At 40.0% G+C, this 25,875-nt stretch overlaps 1 protein-coding gene and 1 non-coding gene across 3 annotated transcripts in view; one reads left to right on the top strand and one right to left on the bottom strand.

The window, feature by feature from the left end:
* Positions 1-25,875, top strand: part of celsr3 (cadherin, EGF LAG seven-pass G-type receptor 3) — a 141,620-nt gene that overhangs the window by 17,454 nt on the left and 98,291 nt on the right. For both annotated transcript variants that reach the window (XM_084721589.1, XM_084721587.1), the window contains exons 2-3: positions 17,432-17,775; positions 22,107-22,395. In XM_084721589.1, coding sequence (XP_084577715.1) covers positions 17,432-17,775; positions 22,107-22,395 — 633 coding nt within the window. The remainder of the gene's footprint in view (positions 1-17,431; positions 17,776-22,106; positions 22,396-25,875) is intronic.
* Positions 9,118-9,190, bottom strand: trnar-ccu (transfer RNA arginine (anticodon CCU)). Its single transcript has one exon. It is a non-coding gene; the product is annotated as a tRNA-Arg (tRNA).

Genomic DNA, 25,875 nt, shown 5'->3' with positions numbered 1-25,875 from the left:
ATGTTTAAAGAAAAAGTATGCTAAAATATATAGTCCTTACACTTGAATGCACTATCATCTGTCATTACAGCTTCTGTCATCAGTGAATGAGCTGTCATCTGTCTCTACTCTGATGTTCTGATCTTAAGATTGTGAATCAGAATAGCCTGAAATGCATGCTGGCTTGCATATTGTAAAATGTGACTGGATGCAGTGGGACATCCTGGTATTTTGCAGCACATTGCTTTTGACATGCTAAATCTTTTTCTGGCATACTAAATAGTGATATGTGTGTCAGACCACACCCTAATTCTTTTTCTAGTGTAGTACAACTCTTACTATGTACCTGCAACACGCCTGATGTGTGCTGTCGGCATCAAATTATGCAACACACATACTCACTTGTGTATTGACTTTAAATACGCAAGATCTTGCAGCATAGCATGAAAACATTTACAAAATGGACTCAAACCTACACAGCACTTACTATTCACTTAGCAACCATGATGACCTACATATAAAGCACACACTGGCCAACCACAGTGTAGCAGCAACGCTATAGAGAAACTTTCACCAGCCCATTAGAAACCATTAGACGTACTCTTACATCTTAGGTCTGTCGGGGGCACAATACATCTACCACCTGTCATGAGCTAAATGGTTTAGGCCGAGCAGAGAAGGTCGTGACACAGTTTTCTGTCTCCTCAGAGATCCAGATGGCCTAACATGACACCAACGCTGGGACCAAACCTGTGACCTCGGCAGGTTTTCACATTGACTCAAATGCCTATTTTTAACCTTAAGTTAGCAGTTAGCTGTGTTGCAATGGCAGGTACTCAGCAACAAGATGGTAATGTTTTATATAGCGTCACCAGTGCCTCTGACAGATTCACTGTCTGTCTTTAGGGACATTAATCTGATATTCTGCACTGGTTTTAGCTCACTGAAGGCCAGAGATGTTAGGTGGCGGATGAGTTGTGGGGGAATTGTCTGTCTAACACCATAACACCATAACACCGTCACATAGATAAGTGCATGACAATTCAAGGCTTGCGTTAAAAGGAAAGTGGGCTGTCCCTGTGGCTTAAGTAAATGGCTTCTGTTATTTAATGCAAATGGATCAAAGACTTAATGTCTTTCTCTTTGAGACTTATATAGAGGAATCAGAGCGACCGCTAAACGTACTGATAAGGTGTCTGCTCCCCAGGTTTGATTTGGACTTTTACTGAAAATGCCAGGTTACTTTGCATTCACACAGCTGTGCACATCCTCATCTGGGAGCTGCCCTGTACAAATACAGTCCATTTCATCTGTCCGTTTCTCTGGGATAACAATGTGCTTTGATTGACAGGATGACTGCTGGGAAATGGTGATAAATAAGGCAACATTAGGCACAGAGGAATGCCGTGACAGTGGAAATTCATGCACAGTGGGCTAACGTGTGTGAATATTTTGACAGAAGTTTTCAGGGAGTTGAGAGCATAACAAATTTATGTTCCCTGCTGAGAAACTCGCAGTTGGTCTGGGAAGCCTCTGCTCCTCAAATCTGCTCCTCACACCTTCCTTTTTTTTTTTTAGTCACATACATTCTTCCTTGGCAGACGTGAAATATGTGCCCACTTAAAGGGTATTTCAGTATTTTCCAACCTGGTGCCTATTCTTCCACGTTTTGGTGTCAAAGTGACTAATGGGGGTACTAGTTTTTGAAATTGGTCCAGTATTGAGTGAGACTGCTGCGACTGCCAGAAGTAAAACTTAGCTACAACATAATACCTGCGGATGTTTGTTGTGCTTGTTTTTGCCACTGAGCGGCTCACATTTTTATCTGTCTGACAGCATTGTGGAGAGGATTGTTACAGAGACAGACCTTGTTTGTGGAACAGTGGATAGATTAGTCAAGATGTTTTTGGTCAGTTTTATTATGTTTCTGTTGATTTTGAATGAAGATGATAATGCCAAATTTCTAGTTTTGTAATTGGGAGTCTGGTTAGTTTGGTGAGAGCTATAAAACAGCTATTTCATATCTTAAACATATCACAAAAAGGTTTGTGTCTGTATAGATCCTCCCCATAATGTTGTCAGACTCTTAGAATAACAACCTGAGCCCATCAGTGGCACTTTTAGTGGTGCTGATAGTGCGCAGTTGGCCAGAGGGATTACGCTACAGGAGTTCAGCTTCTGCCAACTGCAGCACACTCCCTCAATACTGGACCAGTTTCAAAAACTGTTGTCCCATTAGTCACTTAGGAAATAGGGTTGAAAAATATTTGAATTATCCCTTAAATACTACAATGATTCTTATTGAATATAGATTATGAACAGCTTGAGTTAGTGTAATTTTTGAGGAAACAAACTGCTGTAGGTTGACCTTTTGTGATGGTGAATTGATTCTCCAACCACAAAATATTTAGGTTTTGCTCCTCTAAGTTTCAGGGTTGAGGGCTTTTGCTCACATACAGCATCCATTTTTGTGGGAGCAGACCCATGCATTTTATAAATAATCAAAACCAAGTTTCAAACTTATGACTCCCGAGTTCCCCAGAGAACACGGCAACACAACGTTCTCCACTCTGTTCTTCTGTAGCCTGCAGAGAAAGGCAGAAAACTTGCTGTACATGTCACTTAGTTGTATTATGCAGGCTGAATGTGGTATTTGCTCTGATAGGATATTCAGCCTGCATAATGCATTAAACTCAGGGAAAAAGTTCAAATGAAAAGTTCAAAATCCTGGCAGTAGAAAGAGTTTCATTAAAAACTACCTTTAAAATGTGCTGGAACGGTATAATGAATGTTTGTGATAAAGAGGCAGTGATTTATTAAATGTCACAAACATGGAGAAGGTGTATGCATCTTTTTTCCTTCTGTCTGCCGTTGCTACACTCCAGCACCTTGCAGGATGTTTTTGTGTTCTGTTTTTCTTTAATTAGGAAGGCTGACATTTTATCCATTACATTTTGTTTCCCATTAGCAGTCTGAAAATGACATGACTGGACAAAAATACCAAATACAAAGTAAAATTAGACTGAGACACCAAATGAGAGGAAGTTGTGTCTGCAACACACAGAGGGCATTAAGACACCAGGAAACTTCACATTTTTGATAAAACTACAAGTCTTTGTCCTTTTTAAAGTCCAAATGAAATGAAATGTTTTAATCCTTTTAGATCACATTCATAGTCACATTGTACAACATTATATACCAAAAAAAAATTCTTTGTATGTTTTTTCCTGTAAAACAAAATATGACGTTTGTTTACAAAGGCATGAACCAACCAACTTTGACCGACTGACCCTTTCTAATTCCCCAAATCTTTTCGCTCTGTGCTCCAATAACAATTGAGCTTGGTACCTCAGTAAACCTTCTCCTTTGCTGTTTCCTGTACTTGAATATTTTATGTACCAGGCTCATCTATGTTTTTTTTTTTTAAAAAAAGAAGATAGTTAAAAGATAGCTGCTGAGAGACCTTAAAAACTGAAATACATTCACATCTTACGTTAGCTAATTTTAGGAAAATGCTAGCTAACAAGCTAGCTAGTCTACATCAATCATTAGCTAGGTAACAAGCAAGCATTTTGGTAGTTTTTGAGTGTGTTGCTAACATTAAATTACTTAAGATGTGACCCTATATATCCCCTTTACAGGAAAAGGAAAAAGTTGACTGAAGTACCATATTTGCTCAACTGTTATTGGAGCACAGAGAAAAAGGGGGCAGGACTTAGGAGGAGTCGATTATGATACCCACCAATCAATCTTCAATCATCTTACAGTGACACAGTGCTAATATTAAAGGGTTAGCTAGCTAGCTAGCAACAGCAATTTCCCCAGCAGCCTCTTTCACACAGAAAGCTAGTTATGCCATACACAAGTGTGTATGTGTGTTGCCATTTAATTTGAAATGTAATAATTATCATAACAGTCTGGAGTCAGAGGACATTTGGTCTAAAACTTCACAAGCAAATCTTATTTTTTAGCATGCTTGTGATAATTGCTTTACAGTCCTTTAAAGAAAAATAAGATGCAGAACACATTAGAACTTTAAGTGCATCGCAGCCTCCAAGGACACACAACCAGAGGTCTCCTAACCTATCAGACACCAAAGGGCCTAATGCCGAATGGCAAATGGAAATATAATTGTTCATAAATAGCATTTTAATGATTTGTTTGTGCTGGACTGAGGCGGAATGAAAGTGAGATCAGTCTAAGTCAACCACCAGGGAGGAGTGAGAGGCACGATGTAGGAGCGATCATCAACAGACTGGAACTTCCATGCTATGTTTAGCATTGTATCGTCAATAAATCATTACTGCATTAGTTTTACAACATTAATATGATTACAGCAAACAAACAACATCGTTGCAGCAGTGAGAGAAGCTGGACAGCAATCTACCCTCTGTGCTGCAGTTTAACTGTGAAAAGCGATGAGTCCGTTGAAGTCGTTGGATTGTTTTTAAGGCTGTACAGCTGAGTCTCTCAAAACTTTTCAGCTCAACACCCAGAGAGAAATTTGGTGTCTTTTGGGGACCGAAACTTACAAAAAAAGACCATGAATAGCTATAACATTTACATTTATAAACTACTGATAAAGAGCTCAACAAACCCCATGACTGACTTACTAATCTTCTGTCAAAACACAGTCTCTTGATATTCTCTTCTTTGCACAGGAAAAATACTTTTGACTTTCCCCAGTGCCAATTTATTCATTTTTAAGCTCTCATTACTGAGGATACTAACTTATTTGGAAAATATATTCATATATCATAGCATAGTTATGCATTTTACTCTGCTATGACCTGTTTTGGGTCACAATCCTAAGCTTCTGAAAGGTTGATGCATTGCAACACGAAAAACCAAGAATGCTCTGTTGAAGTAAACTAGGGTTTATTTGACATGTAAAAATATGTGGCTCCATATTCCACATATACACAAGTTGGGTATACATTGCAGTATTCTTTTCTTTTAATACCAGAAATCCTCATCAACTCATAAAGTTGACGTGACTCTTAGTTCTACAAGGTATATGAACTCAGATAGTCATCATTAACTGAACTTTCTAGTGCATGACAAAAAATCCCTCTTTGGGTCAGGTCGGTTGGGTCAACCTCATATCCTTGGGTCTCTTTGGATTGCAGCTGACTTCCCTTGGTTAGCTTTTGAATCTTGAGATTAACTTCTTTTCTATGAGTCTGTTTTGGATTGGGTCCAAAAATTTGGGCCCTTGACAACCTATAATGTAATGATAATGGTGTATGACAATATTTCTTCATGTGCTCCTCTGTGTCTGCTTTGGATCTCTGATTCTGTAATTGGTAACAGGAGAAAGCTGGACTGATGCAGCAGCAGCATCGATCCATTAGTCATAAGAGATATTGTGTCATCTACAGCATGACTTGCAGGACTTCATCAAGATCAGGGGTGGAGTATGGATGTGGGAGTTGGATGCTTGATCATTTCTTGTTTGCTTTTGGAAATAATTAAAAGAAGCACCAAGCAGAACCTTAGTATTATTGATGTCCTGAGACACACTCATTTTGCATTGAGAGCAAATTTTGCCTGAATACAATCACCATTTTTGTGCATGTTCATACTTGATTTGAACCAGCTCAAAGTTCAGTTCACACACACTGAAACTGACTTGTTCATGTTCATTTCTTCTGTTTTTTTTAAGGAGCTGCTCTTTAACTATTCTTTTTTCAATACAACCTTCCCCTGCCAATCCACTTCCAGCCCCCAGTAATTGCCAACTGCAAACTAAATTAATGAACGCTTACTACAATTGCGTCACAGAAATTCTACTTAAAATCCAAGAAAACCAATCTGAGTATGTTACCGCTTAAACAAATGTGTCATATTATGCAGAAAGTGAAAAAAAGAGGTGCAGTAAAGCATGCCAGGTGCTATAAAACACAGTGTGTGAGTGTTGTTCGCCCTGGCAGGGCTCCACAACCTTCATATTCATGTTTATTAGTTTCAAACAAATACATTCAGTTCACCATTCACCGAAAACATTAGCATGGACATGCGCAACACTCACAGTCGCACTCGCATTTTCCACAATTATCATCTCTCCAGGTTGGTCAGTAGTGTGCACTCTCTCTTGGCATACGCAAGTCAACATCACAGGAGTCCTTTTTGCTGCAATTCCGCACTGAGCAGCAGACCATTACTGCTGCACTATTACCCCGCCCCACAGGAGCAATTGTTTGGAAAATTTAAATTTGGGATCTTCTCAGTCGACAGAAGGTCCTCGCTCGCTGTGATTGCGGCGATGAAAGCTGCTACAGACACACCCTGCCTCAGGTGCTGGAGTTACTGCAGCGGTTTACAAGTCAGAGTGTTCAGCCCACAATGTTATGCTCCAAAACACCAAATTATTTAACTCAAAAATAACAATGTAGCAGCAGTTAAGGTGGAGCCAGGTTTTTAGAGCCTGTGGCACAAAAAGCATTCCTGTTTGCATGGGAAATAAGTAAAGGTGTGCTCTGCTTTTTCTTTTCTTTTTTTCTTTTCCTTTTTTTATGCACACAAACATGATGTCTTTGCGGTTGTACGCTTGAGAGAAAAGACTAACCGCAGCAGCAGAAGACAGATGCAAGATGGATGCTGCTCCAAACAGCTGCTAACATGTCACAGAGGTCAGAGTGTGGATTTGTGTTACACTGTGGATTTGTTTATAAGTACAATAGACATGAGGGTGTGTGTGAATGTGATATGGGTTAAAAGTGAGAGTCTTTGGAAGCGAGAGGGCTTTGTGTGCTCAGTGTGTGTGTGCAAGTTAAGTGAATCTGGTTTAATGTAAAGGATTAGTGCTTCTGTTGTAAAACGGTGGTTTAAACCATTATGTTGCTGGGGCTGCTGCATCTGTGTGTGTGTGTGTGTGTGTGTGTGTGTTTCTACTCTGTTCTACTTTGCACTGGATATAATGAGTGCTCAGACCTCAGGGGTAGAAAGGCTTTAAAAAACAAACAGAGTGCAGAAATCAGCTGTCAAGCCAGCGCCCGGGCTGTCTGTGTGTGTGTGTGTGTGTGTGTGTTTTGTAATGATGTGTCACAATATTCGTACGCTTGTTTTAATTTACATTAATGTATGGCCTTCATTTCTCTGCAGCTATACATTCACTGAGTCATTTGAACTTGTCTGTATACTTGTGCCACTTTGGCTGTTCACACTTTGACTCTCTCTTGGGGAGTTGCAGTCATTACTTTTAGGTGACTGTGCACCAGACGGTCCTTTGTGTGCTCTGTTAACAACTTCAAACGGTTTATGTGTGTTTAAAAAGGGCAGCGTTTGTTCAGCGGCTACTGTACCTATTTATTTTCCTGACCTGCGGGGAAAACACAAAACTGCTTGCACTTTCTGTTACACAGCGTTTTGAGAATACAACCTGCTCGAGTATTTCATTAGGACTTTTCGAGGACGGTGAACACAGAAGGGAGACATGGAAAAGGCCAAACAAAAGGATGTGACAAGGCAGTGTGAAATGGGATTTAAACCCATGTGATCGTGGGTGCACGGGCTGTGAGCTAATGGGCTGAAGGCACCATGACGGAGTTTAGTGTGTTTCAGAGTAGCAGCACACAGCTTTTGTTCAGTCTAAATCCAATTTTACTGTTTTTGGCTTTTTGCATGCTAGTTGTAATATATCTCCCCTTTTGGGCTTTTTTCCCTTTAATCCCAGCTCCTTATAGTACCAAGAGTGCAGACGGCTTGAGTCCCACTCTTAATCATGGCAGTGTCAATGCCATGTGCGAATAACCATGAACCATGTTGGGATTTGAACCTCTCACAGGCAGCGTTAGCCTTTCCAGACTGAGGTACACACAGCCACAATGGAGAATAAAAGAACAAAAATGGGTATTTGCTGAGAATAAATGCCTCGTGCTCCCTGTTCAAAACAGTAAATTGACATGAATGCCTATTGATAAGATATGAACTTCAATGTATTCATGTAAAACTTACTTGATGGATGTTCAAGGTTTTCCTCCCACAGTAACAGTGGGAGGAATGTGAATACGGGAAATATTTGAATGCTGTAAATGAAATGAATACTGATAAGAACAGCTTGCTTTTATTTTTACAGCAAGCTGCACCTCGTCTGACGCTTCAAGTCAAGGGAATAAATCAGGCGTATGTGAATGACTCTCAGATACATTCCATTATACAGACCAATTGTAAAGGGGTCTTGATAGTAAACAAGAAATGTACATAACCATTTTATACCAACAGAAAATTATAGTGCACCAGCAATCAAAACGCAGTTAGAGAAGGCCACTGGCAATCAAATCCACAAAGAGAAGGCTAAATTTTTTTTTTTTTTTTAATCTTCCTCAAATTATTTAATGATAGTCAGTGTATTACCTGCAGTAGATGCCGGTTGAAATTCCCCCCTGGTTTGGAAAAGCAGAGAGGAGCAACGGCACATGAACTGCTATGGACAGGGTCAGTAGCATAACATTATTTAGCCATCTATAAAATTCAGCATCAGTTGAAGTGTAGACTATATATAGAATATTTTCACCGCTTTACCTTGGTGTCACACAGCCTTTTTCTAATGGGTACCCATCATTATATAAGCTGCTATATTACTTACTCCAAAACTAACCAAACTCCATAGGCAAAATCAGTCATTTTACCTTGCACAACATGGCAGTTGCTTGTCTACCACTGCCTTCTTCTGTTAGTTTGTTTGTGCTTTTGTGTAACTTTAGTGTTTTAATAGGATAGATCAAAGTTGGTCTGGAGAGAGCACTGTTTGGCTTATATAACTGCATTTTCCCATCAAAAAAGCCTGCTGGCAAAGTAAAAGTAGTGAAAATATGCCTATGCTGTATGGCTAACCTGCTGCAGAGCATGTTAACGTAAGAGAAGAACTGTGATGTCATGACTTTACCTCTCTGTACTATTTCTTTTCCAGATTAAGTTCTTCTTTCATGATTCTGATGATGTTGCTTATAAGTACCAGCTCCGGCTCTTTCACGTAACTGTGCTCCTTACAGCCGTTGAGAAACCTCTGGTTGGATTTCTGCTGCTGAACCATGGAAAGTTACTACAGTTTTAGGGTTTAATCCATGTCAGTAGGCAGTTGAAGAGACTGCTCCACTCTCAGCAAAACACCATCAGCAGAGGATGGTTTCTCTGACTCACCCCAGATGGGACTCGAACCCACAATCCCTGGCTTAGGAGGCCAGTGCCTTATCCATTAGGCCACTGGGGCGTCACAGGCCTGTGAGTTCAAGTACAAACGAACAATATGGGAAGCACAGTGTGGTTTTTGAATAACATGACAATGGCCCCTGCTGCTTCTGTGGCAGTAACAGACAAACAGAGGGAAGAGGGGACACAGGTGGAGACAGAGTGCAGCTCTGACAGAATAGAGAACGACACACCAAAACTATGACATAGTGCCAAACAAAACATGCAGCAACCGGAAATTTGGTGACTGAAGTGAGCATGCTAACAAACACACTGGTGCTTGTCCTGGACTAATGCTGTTTTCCTGACATCTACAGTTGGTGGCTCATATCCAGGATTTATAGGCGTGGACAGTAACCGTATCAGTTTTTGAAAAGGCATACTTGATGTGATGCATTTTCAACTGCTGTGTAGTTGAGTTAATTATACCACACTGCAAGATTAATGAGTTAGAGTTATGTTTTGGCTGAAACACCCAAAAAATGTGTGTGAGTGTGTGATTTAAAAAAGTTTACCTGTAATTTCAAAGAATATGTTAGTTTGTGAGTTTTTGAGACACAATAATCAAGTTTTTTTCTGTCTCTGATAAAACTTTTTCTTACATCATTTTTCCCTTCACAAATGACTTGAGCAGTATCTCCAAACCTTTACTTGCTTTCCTCAGTGACTTTCATCCTTTCTTCCTCAAAGGAAAAATGTCAGGGCTCTGCCTTGTGACCCATCCTCCCGCCCTGTATTGCAGCTTTTTAAAGATGTTTCTGGGGCTGTTTTCAGCTCCAGCTGTGGGCCTCTATTGTACGCTACTTTGCAGACTATTTCCGTGCGGATTTCCAGGAAGCGAGCTTGGGATGCTCTGACATTCAAGAAGCTATGCGTGTGCTATTAGTCAGGCTACCTGGCGCAGAGAGATAGCACTGAACTCCCTCAACCCTTTGAGACTCAGGGGACCATATACCCACAAAGCATCTTAGAGCCAGAGCACCGTTTGGAGGCCAGCCTCACTCTCACGCTGCATTGATGTTCACGCATCCATGGGACTGTACTGCTGATTCCAGATCAGTGTGTTTATTCTTAGAGGCTTTATGCACTCCAGGCCCGAGCTCCCTCCCGCTTTGAAGTGCGGACAGGAATGGGGAAACGTTGGCTTGAAGCCCACAAAAGCCATGAAAGCTCGCAGAAGCGTCTTCAGGTTGTTACGTACGAAAAGCTTTGTTTTCCTGTGGTGCTAAAGATGCCAAAATAACCTTCCATTTGTAGGGTTTTTGAGTTTGGAGGTTATTAATGTTTTATTGTTTCCATTCACGCTAAAGCAGAGTGGCGAGGAGAAAGGATGATGCATTAGTTATGACTTCCCGGCTTATTGAGAAGTTATGAACAAGATCACCGTCACTCACCTTTCAATGGGATTCAAAAGTAATTCCACAATTCCTCCATGTCTTCATATTCCACTGGGGTAGACCTTTTGCCCCTGGATTTAGTTCTGGATATGAAGGTTTCCTTCTAAAATGATGCATCAGCTGTGATATATTCTGACAAAATGATTGGCACCTTAGGGTCCCATGGGTAGGGATTAAAGGGACAGGAGGTGACTTATGTCCTTGTGCAGTCTGGATCCTCCCCATTTATTGAATGTCAGTGAAATGTATTGGTTCTTCATATAGAACTTAACATTATTTCTGAAATGTTTAGCATTTTGGAGCTAATATATTCCAGTTACATTTGAAATATTTGTCAATTTGCTCTGAAGTGGCCAATTTATCATTATATACGCATACAAAATGGGTTCGTACAGGTGCTGGAAATTGTGGAAAAAGTGTTTTTAAGGTGATTGTAAATGCTTGAACTTGCAATCACATTGCTTTCATAATAAATTGCTACCTAGCTGAATAGTTTACTTTCTATATCAAGAAATACAATAAGTTGGATATTAGCTCAGCCAGGTTGTTTAAATACTGGATGGCAAGTCTACTTATGTGACACCTTTTGAAACATGGACCTTTGTTGTATTTTTCTTTAGTTTGTCACCCTTCTGTAGAATGTCATCACAAAACATAGTATTTATAGTGCAATGCCTTGTGATTTAATGTGATGAAGAAGTGAAATAATCATTTTGAGTATATATGTTTATAAATATGTAATTTACCACAACTGTAAGCATTGGAAAAGCTTATAAAATGCACCTAGAAAATTCTCTGAAAGGTACTTGAATTTGACTTTGCAAAATGTGGACGAACTCTGTTTAAAGACCCCTTCAGACATGATGTTACTTTGAACAGTAATTTGTATCTGATATGTTCTTTTCACAAAGAAAATCTGTGAAATTATATCTGCTCCTAAGCATTGATTAAAAATCAAGAATCTATAAATATACAGTCAATTACAATACAATTTCTTGACATCAAGTGTTGTCTACTTCACTGTGAAGTTTGTTCTCGGTGTATGTGCACTGAAGGCTTCAAGTTTCTGTGTCTCGCTTTCACTTTCACTTGCAAGTTGAATATTGGACCAGAACTGGCTTCCAAACTATTTATTTATGTCACAAATCAGGCTTGTAGGTTGACCTCTTGAAAACTGGATTTTTAATGACCACATTGAAACTGTCCACTTTCAGCAGATGAATGTGTCAGTTACTGTCAGACTTGCATACGTGTATTATTCTGTACAGAGAGGCTCAAACATCAAACTGTAGGAACAAGAAGACAAATATATTTTTGAGAGGAGAGGGACTTAAAGCTGTGCATCAAACTTATGATTTCAGCAAAGCTTTCAGCAGAACATGTGCTTTTTAACGCAGCAGGAAACATAATTAGGTGTCGTGCGACTTTTGAGAAAATTTTGGAAAATGATCTTTAGGTTTTCACTGACTTATTGGTTATGACTTTTGTGTTTTCAGCAGGACTGTAATTATCGTGTCAGGGCATTTACCTGTGTAAGGTTTGTAGCAGACCTCCAAGGAGGAAGTGGAGCAGTTATTGAGCTGGACTGACTGGGAGTGGACTGAGTTTGGTGGTCCTAATTGCTTAAATGGCCATTCAGCCTGAATTGTTGTTTTTCTTTTTCATTTCAATCCTCCACATTGGCTTCATATAAGTGAGGAGCCTTGTGCCGATGCAGGTTGGCCAAATTAGCTGGGGTGTAGCCATGAAGAGAAGCCAAATTAAGATATTTTACTGTGTGTGTGCGTGTCTATGTGTGTGCCAGTTTTACTGTCAGAATTTAATGGCTGCCTGGGGCAAACATACCTCTGAAGGCTGATAAAATCACAGTGAAGTTACAAACTGTCAGGGCAAACATGGCAGTGATAGTTATGAGTGCCATTATTTATTTAAGCCTGTTACATGTTTTGTTGAGTTGTCAAATATCCCTGTTTGAATGTCACCGTTGTCCCCTGTGGGCCACTGATGGGGGTTCCTGGGAGCGTGTGTGACTCATAGGGAATATTTTCAGTGTGCTTGGCAGAAGATATTGTAGGTTTTTTTTTTCTTACCAGAAAACAGTCAAGCGCAGAGTCTGCAGGAGGCTAACATGGCATAACAAAAACAGTGTGTCAACAGAAAACAAACAACCTTGGGGCAGATGGATTGTGTGTGTATGTGTGTGCTTTTGTACCTCTAAAATTTCCTCTTTCCTCCAAAACCATCTGATCTCAAAAAGATAGATTAAGATTTAAAGGTCCAGTGTGTAGGATTTAGTGGCATCCAGTGGTGAGCTTGCAGACTGCAAATACCTCGTCTCACTCTCCCCTTCCAAGCATGTGGGAGAACCTCATGCAAAACATGAAAGCCCTCTCTAGAACCAGTGTTTGGTTTGGCACTTTTGCACTTATCTTTCTGCCAGAAATCTCGCTATTTTAATCCAAACCATGATTTAGCCCCATTAAACCTAACTAAGAAGGGATTTCTGGCAGAAAGCATTTAAGACTAACCCCTTCCAACAGCGTCACTTCTGGACTACTGTAGAAACATGATGATTTAACAGTTTAGATATAAACAACTCAGTCTAAAATAATGAAAATACAATCATTCTTATTTTCATTTGGTTTTACACTAATGGAAACATACTTATATTCCATTTTTGCCATATTCTGCAAATAAATACATCATGGACCTTTAAAGAAATAGCACGACATTTTGGGAAATATGCATAGGAATATTAGCATCCTTGCTTACTGATATGAGAAGGATAAGACCCATCTCATGTTTGTGTGCTAAATAAGTAGGACCTCCCCACGTGCAAATGTTCCACCAATACCAGTATCCCTGACATTATTTTGCGGGGGAACAGTTGCTGCATCCTGGGCTTTGTTCCACCTTAGATGTTTGTGATTGGTATAAAGAAATACAAACAAGCCAGAGCCCTTGTTCCTCCAGAGCAGAATGAGAATGTGTGGAGCTGGACCCTTCGCTAGTGCTGACACAGCTCTGTGGTGATGGGTCTGGCGAGACCTACGGTTTGACATGTAGATCGATGGTTAAAGTTAGAGTTAGGGGTCAGCGAACGCATTGTGTCAGTGATGGTCCACACAAATGTATTTTTGAATATGTGGATTTGTCATGGGCATGTCTGAGATTGGGTTTTACTCCAGCAGCTTATCCTGGGTCTTTGCATAGATCCCTGTCTCATTACAATGACAATGGGAGATCAGCGTCAATTAGTGCTGCGTCTTAACATCGTGATCCAGAGGGCTGATAATAAAGCTGGCTTTTAGCCCCAGAAGACGAGGTGGCATTTAATTACTTCACCTAATACTGCATGTTAGTCTGTCTGTCTGTCTATCTGTCTGTCTGTCTGTCTTTCTATGTATGTATGTATGTATCTATCTATCTGTCTGTCTATCTGTCTATCTGTCTGTCCATCTATCTATCATGTTCATCCATCTGTTTCTCCGTATGATTGCATTAAAATGTTCCCTGATTATTTCTGAGAGTTCTTCTGGCCCTTCATAATGCCACTCCTTCCTCTGGCTGTTCATTTATTACGAAGGGCTCTGGATTTTAGTGTGTGTGTGTGTGTATGTATGTGTGTGTGTGTGTGTGTGTGTGTGTGTGTGTGTGTGTGTGTGTGTGTGTGTGTGTGTGTGTGTTAGAGGTCAGTGGGGAGTGAGGCTCCTCATAATCCGGTAATCAAACCAGCTGCCACCCAACCCCCATCCTCCACCCATTTCTCCTCTTTTCTCTCCATCTCTATCTCTTTCTCCATGTATTCCATTTTTTTGTCTTTATATTTCTGTCTACATCTTGCTCTTTTTGTTGAGTCTTTTCTTTTCAAACATTTACTGATAATTACAAACACCTTGTTTAGTTATTTAGTCTTTCTGTAATTCCTTCCCTCTCCTTTTTCTGTCTGCTTTTATTTTGAAACACATAATGGCAACAGGAAATCAGTAGCAAATTGTAAATGAGAGAAATAAATTGGATCGACCTTCTACAACCCATTTAATCAACTGAATAACCTCTCCAGTGACATTTTACTACAGTATTAACAAAGAAAGAGAAGTTAACATCAATAATCAATCAATTATTTATAGTAATGCTTAGGTAGTAAATTATTATTGATTGCCTGTGTGTTAGTTAACATAATCATAATGCTCTTTTTCTCTCTGTTTTTTATTAATCCCTAATCTGGCTTTCTCGTTTCTCTTGTCCTCCTCCATCGTCTCTTTTGCCTTTTCCAGTTTTTAATAAACCTCCTTCGCTCTTCTTCACCCTCCAGTGCTTCTCTGTTCTTCGCTGTGTCAACATCCTCCCTCTCTTTCACAGCTCACCCTCCATCCATCCCTGCCACGCTCCTTTCTTTCTGTTTTCTTTCTTCCTCTTTTTCCACCACTTGCCAGGCTCTTTTTGCATCAGGACCCCTAATGTATTGTACTCTCACTCCTTTATTCTCCCTGCCTTATCGTTCACCCGACTTCACCTTCACTACGCCTCGGTGCTGCTGGAGAAAATTGCCTCCTCATGCCGGTGTGGTCATGTATTGTGCATTTGTATTCTTTTATGGCTTATTAGCCGGCTTGTTGCACCAGATTGCTTTACAATTTACAATGCATTCCAGGATTGTGTTTGTACGCAGTGTAGATGAAATGTGTCTGTTGTTGAAACAGATGCTGTTCTTTTTGTGAAGGTTGTGACCTGCTGCCATTCATGTGAACTCATTCTGTAGCCGAGGAAAGGAGTGCTGTGTTTACTGTAAATTGTAACCAGAGCTGAATGTGAGGAGACGGGGGAGACGAGAACGGTCAGTGACACCCCTCCATCTCTCACTGAGGCTTGTCCAGTCACTTGTACAAAGTCTTGAAACAATGTCCTTCTTCCTGCAACATGCTGGTGAGGTGAGATTAGTTTCAGAAAATCGCCATGTCTTTCATCTCTCATAAATCTCCTTTCAGCCACAATTGATGGCTGACATGAAGATCCACTTGAGAACTGGCTGTGTGCAGGTGAAAACTAAATATACAGATAGAAAACAAAGATACAGCTGCTTATGTGACAGATATTGTTATAATCTTGGTGTATCTAAAAGATTATGATTCAGCCAAAAAAAAAAAAAAAAAGGGTTGTGGGGAGGTTAAATGAAAAATGTTTTACTGAAACTAAGAACTTTTAGACCAGGAAGCACACAAAGCTGTGAGCTGTGATGTTTCATTTGCTCTGGCAGATGTGTCTGCCCTCCTCCCCGTTCAGACAGATTTCAACCAGGCCTGGACCTCATCAGGCCAATCACAGCCATTTATTCAATATGATAACTGACAGAGGAGTGTCACCAAACCAGGTTTAAAAAGTCACCAGGCTCATGAAAGTCAGATAAAACTGTCGTTCTAGGCAGTGCTGATCTTATATGAATCAAGATTCTGTTACTACATTGCCTCTATGTTACCTGAATGTTTTCAAAAACACATTTTTGCGTACTGCTTGAGGCTGACATTTTTATCTTGTGTGAAAATGCACCAAGCATCACCCCAACTGGCACGTGTCAGGGTGCAGGTCACACAAACACAACATTAACAATGGTGAATATTAGCTTCACATTTCCTTCCATTCTATGTGAATGAAGGGGTGAATAAAACCTTTGCTTCCAGTGATAAAGCAGATTCACATATCCACTTTTTGCCTGGTGTCCGCAAAGTCGTGGCTTCAACTAATAGAAAATAAGTCTGTGTGGTTGACCCCTGAAACAGATTATAAGCTAGCAGACTGATTTCTGTGTGTGGCACATCCTGCTCTGCCCACGTTTTGCCACAACAGACTGTGGTCTCTCACCTGCATTTGTGTGTCTCTGTGTACCCTGTTTTGTTATTTTGGTTATAAGTTACATTTCGCTGCTCTTGCAGGTCTAAATGAGTCCAGAAGCATTAGACGACTGGTAGATATCACCCCTTGGAAATAAAAAAATGAACCGAGAGATTCCAGATTCATCAGGTCTGGCATAAATCACAGCTGATAAATTTTCACATAATTTGCGTGAATCAGAGGAAAACAGAGGAAACCTAACTTTCCATTAGATTATTTCAACTTCACAGTGCCAGAAGTATTACTTATTAGCTTCTCTCCCTCTGACACTTAAATTAAATAACATACTGACTTATGATCATGATCACGATCTGTGACAGCTATAAATACAAGTTTGATTGAAAACAGGCTTGTGCGTGTGTGTGTGTGTGTTTGTTGCTGTTCTGTAGAGCTTGCCTCTGGCAGTGGTTTGACTTTTAATAGCCTCCACTATGTCTTTGTTCACTTCAATAGCAACAATTCCTTTTAGACTTACTGTGAAATGTCATGTCCTTTGTAAAACACAAAGCAGTTTTGATAATAACCCTGGATTTTTCTCTTGTGTTTGAATGTGTGCAGATGTGAATGTGTGCGTACAATGGATGATAAAATATGTAGGGAGACAGAGTCCTGCATGTACAGCAGTCTGAGCTGCATATCTCCTGATATTGTTGTGACCTCCTCACCTCTGCTCTTTCTCTCTGTAGTCCTGCCTCTCTGGCTCTGTCCATTTATAACTGTCTCTTTACCTCCTTCGCTCAGCTCTTTGCTGTTTATCCCTGTCGTCCCTGACCCCTCTCCCTCGTGCCTCCCCCTTCATCTATCTCTCTCTTCTTACTCTTTCACCTGTTCACACCTTTTTATCACTTTACGTCCTCCTGCAGCTCTCTCTATCCCCTGCTCCTTCACCTCCTCCTCTGACCTTTGTGTCCATCTTCTATGAGTGCATTTTTTCAGCTAACCTTTTTTTCCTTCTGTTTTCTTCATTAACTTTTCAGATGGTGTCCATAGCATCTCAGCCCAGTGCGTTCTCCGCGTCCTCATCATCACCGAGGACATGCTGGGCAGCAGCGTCACTGTGCGCCTCCAGAACATGTCCCAGGAGCACTTCCTGTCACCGCTGCTGGGCAACTTCCTGGAGGGAGTGTCAGCGGTGCTCTCGGTGCCTGTCGAGGACGTTTTCATATTCAACATCCAGCCGGACCTGGATGCGGCGCCAGGAGGGATCCTGAATGTCAGCTTCTCTGCTGCGTTGCCGGGCGGACTGTTCTTCCCCTCAGAGGCCCTGGAGGAACAGCTGTACCTGAACAGGCCAAGGCTGACGTCACTGACGCAGATGGAGGTTAGTTCACATTAACAAATATACACACACATATGAGAAGTTTTAAGTGCTGTGTATCCACTCTGAGAAGGAACCTATACAGCACAAAGTGAAATAATTAAAGGCCCAATCCTTAAAGAACAAGTGTGTAAGATTTAGTGGCATCTTTTCTCTCTCCCCCATCCAAGTGTGTAGGAGAACCTGTGGTGGCTGCCACAGAAAAGTTGTTGTTATTAACCACATGGCCAATTTGAATGATTAAAAGTATAGAAAATTAGGCTTCAGTCATTAAAAAATAAGCTAGTAGGCAGAATATGTCTCCAGTCCATCATCGAACCATGATTTCAGGTCCGCCCAAAAAATTCTCAACACAGAAACTGTGTTGAAAACTCCACATTTCAGTAACTACACAGTCCAGTCTTTCTATGTTTTCAGCCATTATTTTCTAAGAGGTTTAGAAATGTTTTGAATATAAATTCTCTGAATAAAAAGTTGATTAATATTCATATAAAGTAGGACCTTTTTCATGATTTGTCGAACTGATACTGATACTTACTGATTGGTGTTAGCTAGTTTTTTTAAGGGACCTGTTAACTGTTGTGGGAGAGACAAAAAGTTTAATCCTATGTTTTAATATTTGGTTTGGATTCTCTCCTTTCCTTTTACATTTTGATCATAGTCCCTTGAAGTATGGCCTACAGTTCAGTAACCACCCTCAGAAACAATTTGTGTTGTCCCTGAACCTGCCATAAAATGCATGTATTATATTTAAATCAGCTCACAGTTCATTTTAATACTTAATACTTTCCAACTTTACCTTTAATCTTCAACTTTTCTATCAAAATGCATTAAATTGCATGTTCCTAACAAGTGGCATTAGGTTTGGTCATCAGTGCTAATGCTGTTAGCTAAAGGTAGCTATTTCGATCGACAACTTTGCAGTTTAACAGAGAAGTGAGATGGAAAAGTCATCACGGAGAAAAAAAACGATATGATTGAGGAGAAAGGGAGTTTTCTGTAAAAATGGATTTCTCTTACTTCGTTGACCTCGGGGGACAGATAGAGTGAATTGCCTTACCCGCAAGCAGGTGAATTTGGTCCTCAAGGAATTTAATATTAAACGCAATTATGAGACCAATCACAAATCCTGTGACAAGTTCATGAGTTTTACTGTGTGGTCCTCAATCGTGTGCTGGCTCCCTAAACTGGCACATAGTCATCAAACTTTGTAAAAGCCCGACTCCGATTATGGAAAATGGACATTTTGATTAAAGCAAACATGTTTTGAATACTAAATACATTAATACAGGCCTTTGTGAAAGCATTTACTTCATACACACAGACACATGACCAAAAATGTTCATAGCAAATGCACTGACAAAAGTCACATGCCTGCACAGTCATGTACACGTAAGCAGCAGCTGCAGATCATGGGTCCATGTAATAATACATGCAGCAAAGGTAGTAAGACACATGTGCAAACACACATGCGTCTCAAGATAGTCACCGAAGCATATGAAATGTGAACTGATAATAATACAATACAGATGCCGTGCCGGCTCAGCCATATGGCTTTATGCAGCAACACACAGATATGACCAGTTTATGTTGTCACGCCTGAGATCACACACACCTGGACACGGCACGCACATCAGTTATACTTATACACCCTCAGAGCATGAGAGATTTTTCGATAGAAGGGAACAAGCGAAATCCAAAGGAGAAAAGATTTATGAGGGGCTGAGAGAGAGTGCAGCAGTGTCAAGAGATACATAGTTTAAGGCCGAATGTATATGGCCTTCTCTCACACAAACACGCATAAACACATGCAAACTTAATCTATATCCTCTTATTGTCTAAGAAGACACAATCCTGCATATACATCTGACCCACTGACCTTAATAGCAAACGATGACAGTAAACAGTCTTCTGAAAAGTCAGTGGTTTTAGAAAGCAAATAAAAAAATAAAACAGCAGACGAACAGCAGCGAGGCTGCCTTCAAACAGGGCTGTGTTTACCGTGTTCACAAGAGGAGTCCCAGTGAACACCCCACTCTTGTGGTATTGAACTTTGGAAGTTGAAATTCTAAAGGATTCTAATGCTTGATAGCTGATGCTGAAAAGTAATAAACACATGAATGCCCACAACTGGAAACATGAAACTATAAAAAGAGCTATGCAATTCAGATAAATGAATGGATGAAGATACAAATAGATAATGATCACAAATCTCGTTATATCTGTTCTCAAATGAGGATTAATATTAACTTAGTCTATGCTTAAAAATATACAAAATGGGCTCATGGAAGTTCTATGAAAATAGATTGCTCACCTTATTCAGTATAATTAGAAATGGAAATTTTCTGAGGGCTTCTTCATGAGTTGAGTACATGATTTCCCATGTCATAACCACGAGCTTTAGAGTTCGATTTGAAAGCTCAGAGTGTAATAGAGTGTAATTGCACACAACTTCACCCAAGGAGGCGTTCATAATAACTGAAACCAGATGAAGGCGTGAGTTTATCGAGAATTTCTCTGTACTGTAAGCAAATACTCTGAATTTCAACTAAAAATATATTTAAAATGTGATCAAGGCGGTCATCTTGACATTCTTTCTCATAAGAATATTATTTAAAACTTATGTCTTATATTTGATCATTAAATGTGTCAACAGCTACAAATAAATTCATTCTGAAATGTGGCTGACAAAGTCTAGGCTTCATGCCTTCACCTAACAGGAGCAAAGCAGCCAGTGCACCGAGACTACGTAGCCTGAGAGACGTGACCCAGGGCAACGAAAGGCAAGGCACTCTGTGGAGCTGCAGGGATACTTGAAAGCGATTAGAGGAGCATATCAATATATTTATCTGCTTGAAGTCTCTTTCCTCTGGACTAATGGCTGCCTGAAAGTAAGAGGATGATATTTAGAGAGATGTTTAGTAAGTAAACCAGATATAAACAAAGGGGTATTGCAGAGGAGAATTTTGAGGTTTTAGTGTTAGGAAATGTTACCTGTATTCACGGTGGACAGAGACGTTAACCCAGCTACTGTAGTGTTTTAGCATTAGCTATCATGCTAACGTGCAAAACAACGTGCCAACATTCTAGACATTAGCTAAGTAGAGACAAGTTGACATTGCGTAGTTTAATTAGCATTAAGTCACAAAGAGCTGAAGTCTCTTTTCTCCTCTACTAGCTAACCTTTGTTTGACTGTATCCTTAATCTGTAAGAGTTTCTTTTTAAAAAGGTCAAACATGTTTTTGGGTTTTGCCATCAATATTCTTAGCTGCACTGGCTAATTAAACCCAGAACACCTCTTTAATTTAACAGAAAACACTAATTAATTTGTTTCCTGTTTGTTCCTCTGTGGATAATTAGCCCCATGGGATATGTTATTCTTGTTGAATATTAACAAAATTTATAATTTTCATTTAAAATGTTGAAACTTGCAGACTGTGTCAGGTTTTTCCACACCAAAAATCTTCTTCACTATAGAGTACAATAAACTTTTTTTTCACAGCAGACATCTCACAGCAGGAAAACCACAGGTGTAATCAATAATATTAATCAAGGCTTCAGTCAAGTTAGGTGCTTCAAATCCAGCTCCCTGGTACAGACCTTTTTCACAATATGATACAAAAGAGCAGGTAAACACAGGTGCTACCGATGATACTAATCAAGGTTCATTTCATTCAAGTCAAACAGAGTCAGGGTGCTGCTGTTGTGCATGTTGGCTCATTAAAACTTTACTATAATAAATGCAACATGACCTTAATTAGTATCATTGGTAACACCTGTGTTTACTCCACTATGTCAGATCAAGAAGGCTGCTGTGAAGACAGTCTACTGGTTATGCTTTCTCACTGATATCTACGTACATTTACTAAACTCTTGCATGCCAGTTTATTCTATTTAACTCTCCAGCTTTCACAGTTTTGGTCAAATAAACCAATGCCGAGTTTGTAAAGTAAAATGTGTTGTTATGGATTGAACTACCCAATAGTAGATAAAATAATAGATACAATAATCTAAAAATATGATTCATGATAATGTAGTCATACAAAAAGAAAATAGCCAACACTGATGTTAGTAGTTGCACCTGTGCTTTGGCTGCTGTTGTAAGTGAGAATGTGTCCTGTAAAGAAAAGTCTTTTGCATGTTTCCGCTATTCACAAAGAATGTTGGAAAGAAAAGGCTTAGCAGTGAAAACTAGTGTAGCAGAAGATAATCTGAATTGAGACACCATCTGGAGCACCTATAACAGTAAATTACCGTTTATAGGTTAACACAGCGATAACAGTCTTCACGATGAGTACCAACGTCTCTCTTCTCTCGTCTTCCATCACTCCAGGTTCTCCCGTTTGACGACAACGTGTGTCTGCGCGAGCCGTGCCAGAACTACATGAAGTGCATCTCAGTGCTGCGCTTTAACAGCTCGGCCCCTTTCATCTCCTCGCCCTCCATCTTGTTCCGGCCCATCCACCCCATCGCGGGCCTCCGTTGCCGCTGCCCAGTGGGCTTCACGGGCGATTACTGCGAGACAGAGATCAACCTGTGTTACTCCAATCCCTGCCAGAACGGAGGGGTCTGCGCCCGCAGAGAGGGAGGGTACACCTGTATCTGCCGCGAAGACTTCACCGGTGAGCAGGGAGGGGAGTGTGTGCTGTAGTGAGGGGGTGTACATGTATTTGTGCTACTGTGGTGAAGGTGATTTAAAATGTCATCAATCTGGCTGATTTTGTTGGTTCCTCATAGGAAGACATAAGAGCTGGAATTAGGTTTGTGTGTTTTAGGGGTATGTTAATTATGAATTGTAGTACAAGGGTTAAGGAAGTGGAGAATAAAATCAAACTTATCTCATTTATCCTTTTTGGAAAAATAGTAGAAATCACTCACACCTAACTGGAAATGTCTTTGATCTTAATCACTCCAATTAGCCACACGTAGCATGAAATACACTCAATATTTGTCTTAAAGTTGTCATCTTCATGTTATTGCTTGACCTTTCTAGTGCATTGTAAGAGTCCAAGACCTTGCCAATTAACAGGACCTGCAGTAGAAATATTTACGCCTTTGGTGCAATGCGTTAAGTCTCATAGTAGATTTCATGCAGGTTAAAATGTTTGTAATATGAGGAATGTGGCTTACATTCAGAAGGATTTCATAAGAACTAGATAGAACTTACAATCTAGATAGAAGCATAGATGTGATAATATAATTATTATAATTTTAAAGCAAATATACCATCTTTAAGAACAGACAAACATTTCTCAGTTAAGTCAGTTATCAGTCACTTTAATCATGAAGGTGACACTGCTGTGAAGGCTACGATGTAGTACTAAAAAGTATTTTTAGTTTACAGTTTAGAGAATATTATAAATCAAAGATCAGACTGACAGAAGGGTGGGACAATGAGCTTAAACTACAATTACAAATCTGTCAGCACCACGGACAACACCATGGACACAAGGTGATTTATTAATCATTTACAACAAGACTGAAGAAATGATTATGGTGTAGTTCTTTGATTGATTGATTGAAATTGAAGAGATAAATGAAAATATAGAACAAAGTACAGTTAGGCTACTGACATTTCAGAGACATGGCTGAGACCACAGGATCAGGATGAGTTGGACAGACCAGACCAGAGGTTTTCAATATGGGAGGCAGGCTTTTCCAGAGTGAGTCCATATAATTTCAGCGAGGCTTAGTGAACGGAAGTGAAAAAATATACATCTGTTTAGTTATTATATGAGGAGATTGCATAAAATGACCTAAATATGTGTGATTTGGTTAAAATTCAGAGTCAAAAAGTAATAAATACCTTTGGGGAGACCGGCTCAGTTGTTGAGTGCCTGTGGCATGAAACAACATAATAAACAGTGCAATAATCATCCAGGAACCATTGACATCCAGGAACTGAGCAAAACTGGACCCATTTTTTCTGAGGGGAGGTTCACAGTGTTAGACTACGAAAAGTCCAGACTTACATATTCAACTAAAAGCTCCTCTGCTCTCTGCTCTCTCTTACTAGGTTGTGGACTGGGGAGATTATGAATTACTTTATTACTTTTTTTAAGCTGGAAAAAACACCCTTTTTGATACATTTTAATGTTTCATATACTGAAGTGTCAACATTTAATTACTATCTCACTCTTGAATGAAATAAGGAGATCCAAGATACCATTCTGAATAGCTGCATAATTTAATGAAAAATGTATTATTTTGTTCAATTTTACATGCAAATAAAACATAACACCTTCAAATGAAGTGTTGTGTTGTGTAAATGTGGGTTCATAGGACACACATACCTTTGTAGTGATAAACCTACTGAAGTTTTTTGACAATTTGTATATCAATGATTATTTCATGTCAGTGGTTTGAAGCGAGTGGCTACAGGAAGAGATGGATGGCATTTGCTCAGAAGCGTTTGAATGGATGAGGACGGGATGCTTTGTGTGCATTTGTGTGTCTGTTAGTGTTATGCTGTAGTCTTTAACTCTACCTGGTAAACTAAGACTGACTGTCGGTGCTTCTTTGTTCATGTCCCACACTGACTTCCTTTTTGATTCGCTCTGTTTTTCGCTGTTTTGTCATGTTCAGCTGAACAACATGAAAACACACACTCTGCCTCCTGGGAGATCTCCCTCCTACCCAGCTCTCTAACTGTTGTTTAGTCTTTTACACACACACACACACACACACACACACACACACACACACACACACACACACACACACACACATCAACACCACCACCACCACCACAAACCCCTCACTCCTTTTAACTGTCACCAAACTAATTTGTTTCCTCCCTCTCACACACATTTCATTCTTTCTTACCTTTCCCAATACTCTAGACTAATTTTCTCTTTCTCTCTGCCTCTTCCTCTTTTTTCTCTCCCTTCATACTGCTGCCTTGCTTCAGTCTCCAAGCCATTGAGTGGATGTAGGAGAGGGTTGATGCTATGAATGTCAGTGTGTGTCTGGGGGATATTTCACATTGCCTTTTATTTTGAATCAAAAGAGAGCTGGGGGAGTGAAGCAACACTTTTCTTTCATGAGAGAGACTGTGTTTCCCAAACTCCCACTGAGACAGACAGAAAGAGAGATAAAGAGGGAGAGGAAATGAGCAAAGAAGTAATGGAGGTAGAAAGAAACTGAGAGTGAGTGGGAGGGAGAGAGAAAGTCAGAGAATATAGTCTGATGGAAAGAAAGTAAGAAATGGAAGGAGTCAGGAAATTTTGAGACATGGAGAAGAAGATGAAAAGTAGGGAGAGAAGGACTGTGAAGGCAAGGAAGAAATAAAATCATGAGAAGGAAGAAAGAAACAGATAATAGAGAATTCCTATTCAGCGTTGGATTTTGGGCAATACCAGTGGAGAGTTAATAATCAAAAGAACTAGCTGAACCAGTTCTACTGGAATGAAAGTGAAAGTATAAAGGTCCAGTCCAAATGTTGAAGGGATGAAATTTTGGCATCAGAAACATGTTTCATGAAAACTGTGATAAAACCCAGCAGCAGAGCTTCTAAAATTCTGACCACCATCATCAGATTCTGGTTGCGTGCATTTAAAGGGAAAATTTGCCACCTTTCATGTGGATGTCCAGTCACTGCTGATGGTAAATGTAGTCAGTTGAAGCATTTAATTCCTCAGTGTGTGCTATACTGACAGTAAAAACAGACCAGATGTCACTGGATCTAAGGGAGAACTACAGACTATTTCAGCTTGGATTTCTAGTCCCTGTTTCTGCGTAGCCTGGGGGCATGCTAGGTGAATATTTTTTTATTTTTGGCTCCTAAGAGTATGTATTGGCCAACAAAGTAATAACTATAATCTAGGGTGGTGATAACACGGCAACATAGGCATCACAAGATCGCCCGCAATGCATCCTGGTACATATAGGCACTGTTGCATGGCTCCATGAACAGGAAAACTCAGCTTTCTTGGTCAATATAGGACACACTGAGAAATGTATTGCTTTAACTGACAACATTTATCATCAACATGTGTTGGACATCCATATGGAAAGCAGGTTACCCGTCAAAAAACCTCATGTCTGTCCATCTTTGGTTTTAGACAGATAACATTAATAAATTACTCTATTATTGCACTTCC

Source organism: Lutjanus erythropterus, chromosome 6 (genome assembly GCF_056507025.1).
Source record: "Lutjanus erythropterus isolate fLutEry1 chromosome 6, fLutEry1.hap2, whole genome shotgun sequence".
Classification (NCBI taxonomy): Eukaryota; Metazoa; Chordata; class Actinopteri; order Lutjaniformes; family Lutjanidae; genus Lutjanus; species Lutjanus erythropterus.
Note: the sequence above shows the minus strand (reverse complement) of the source record. Positions and strands in the feature narration are given on the sequence as shown.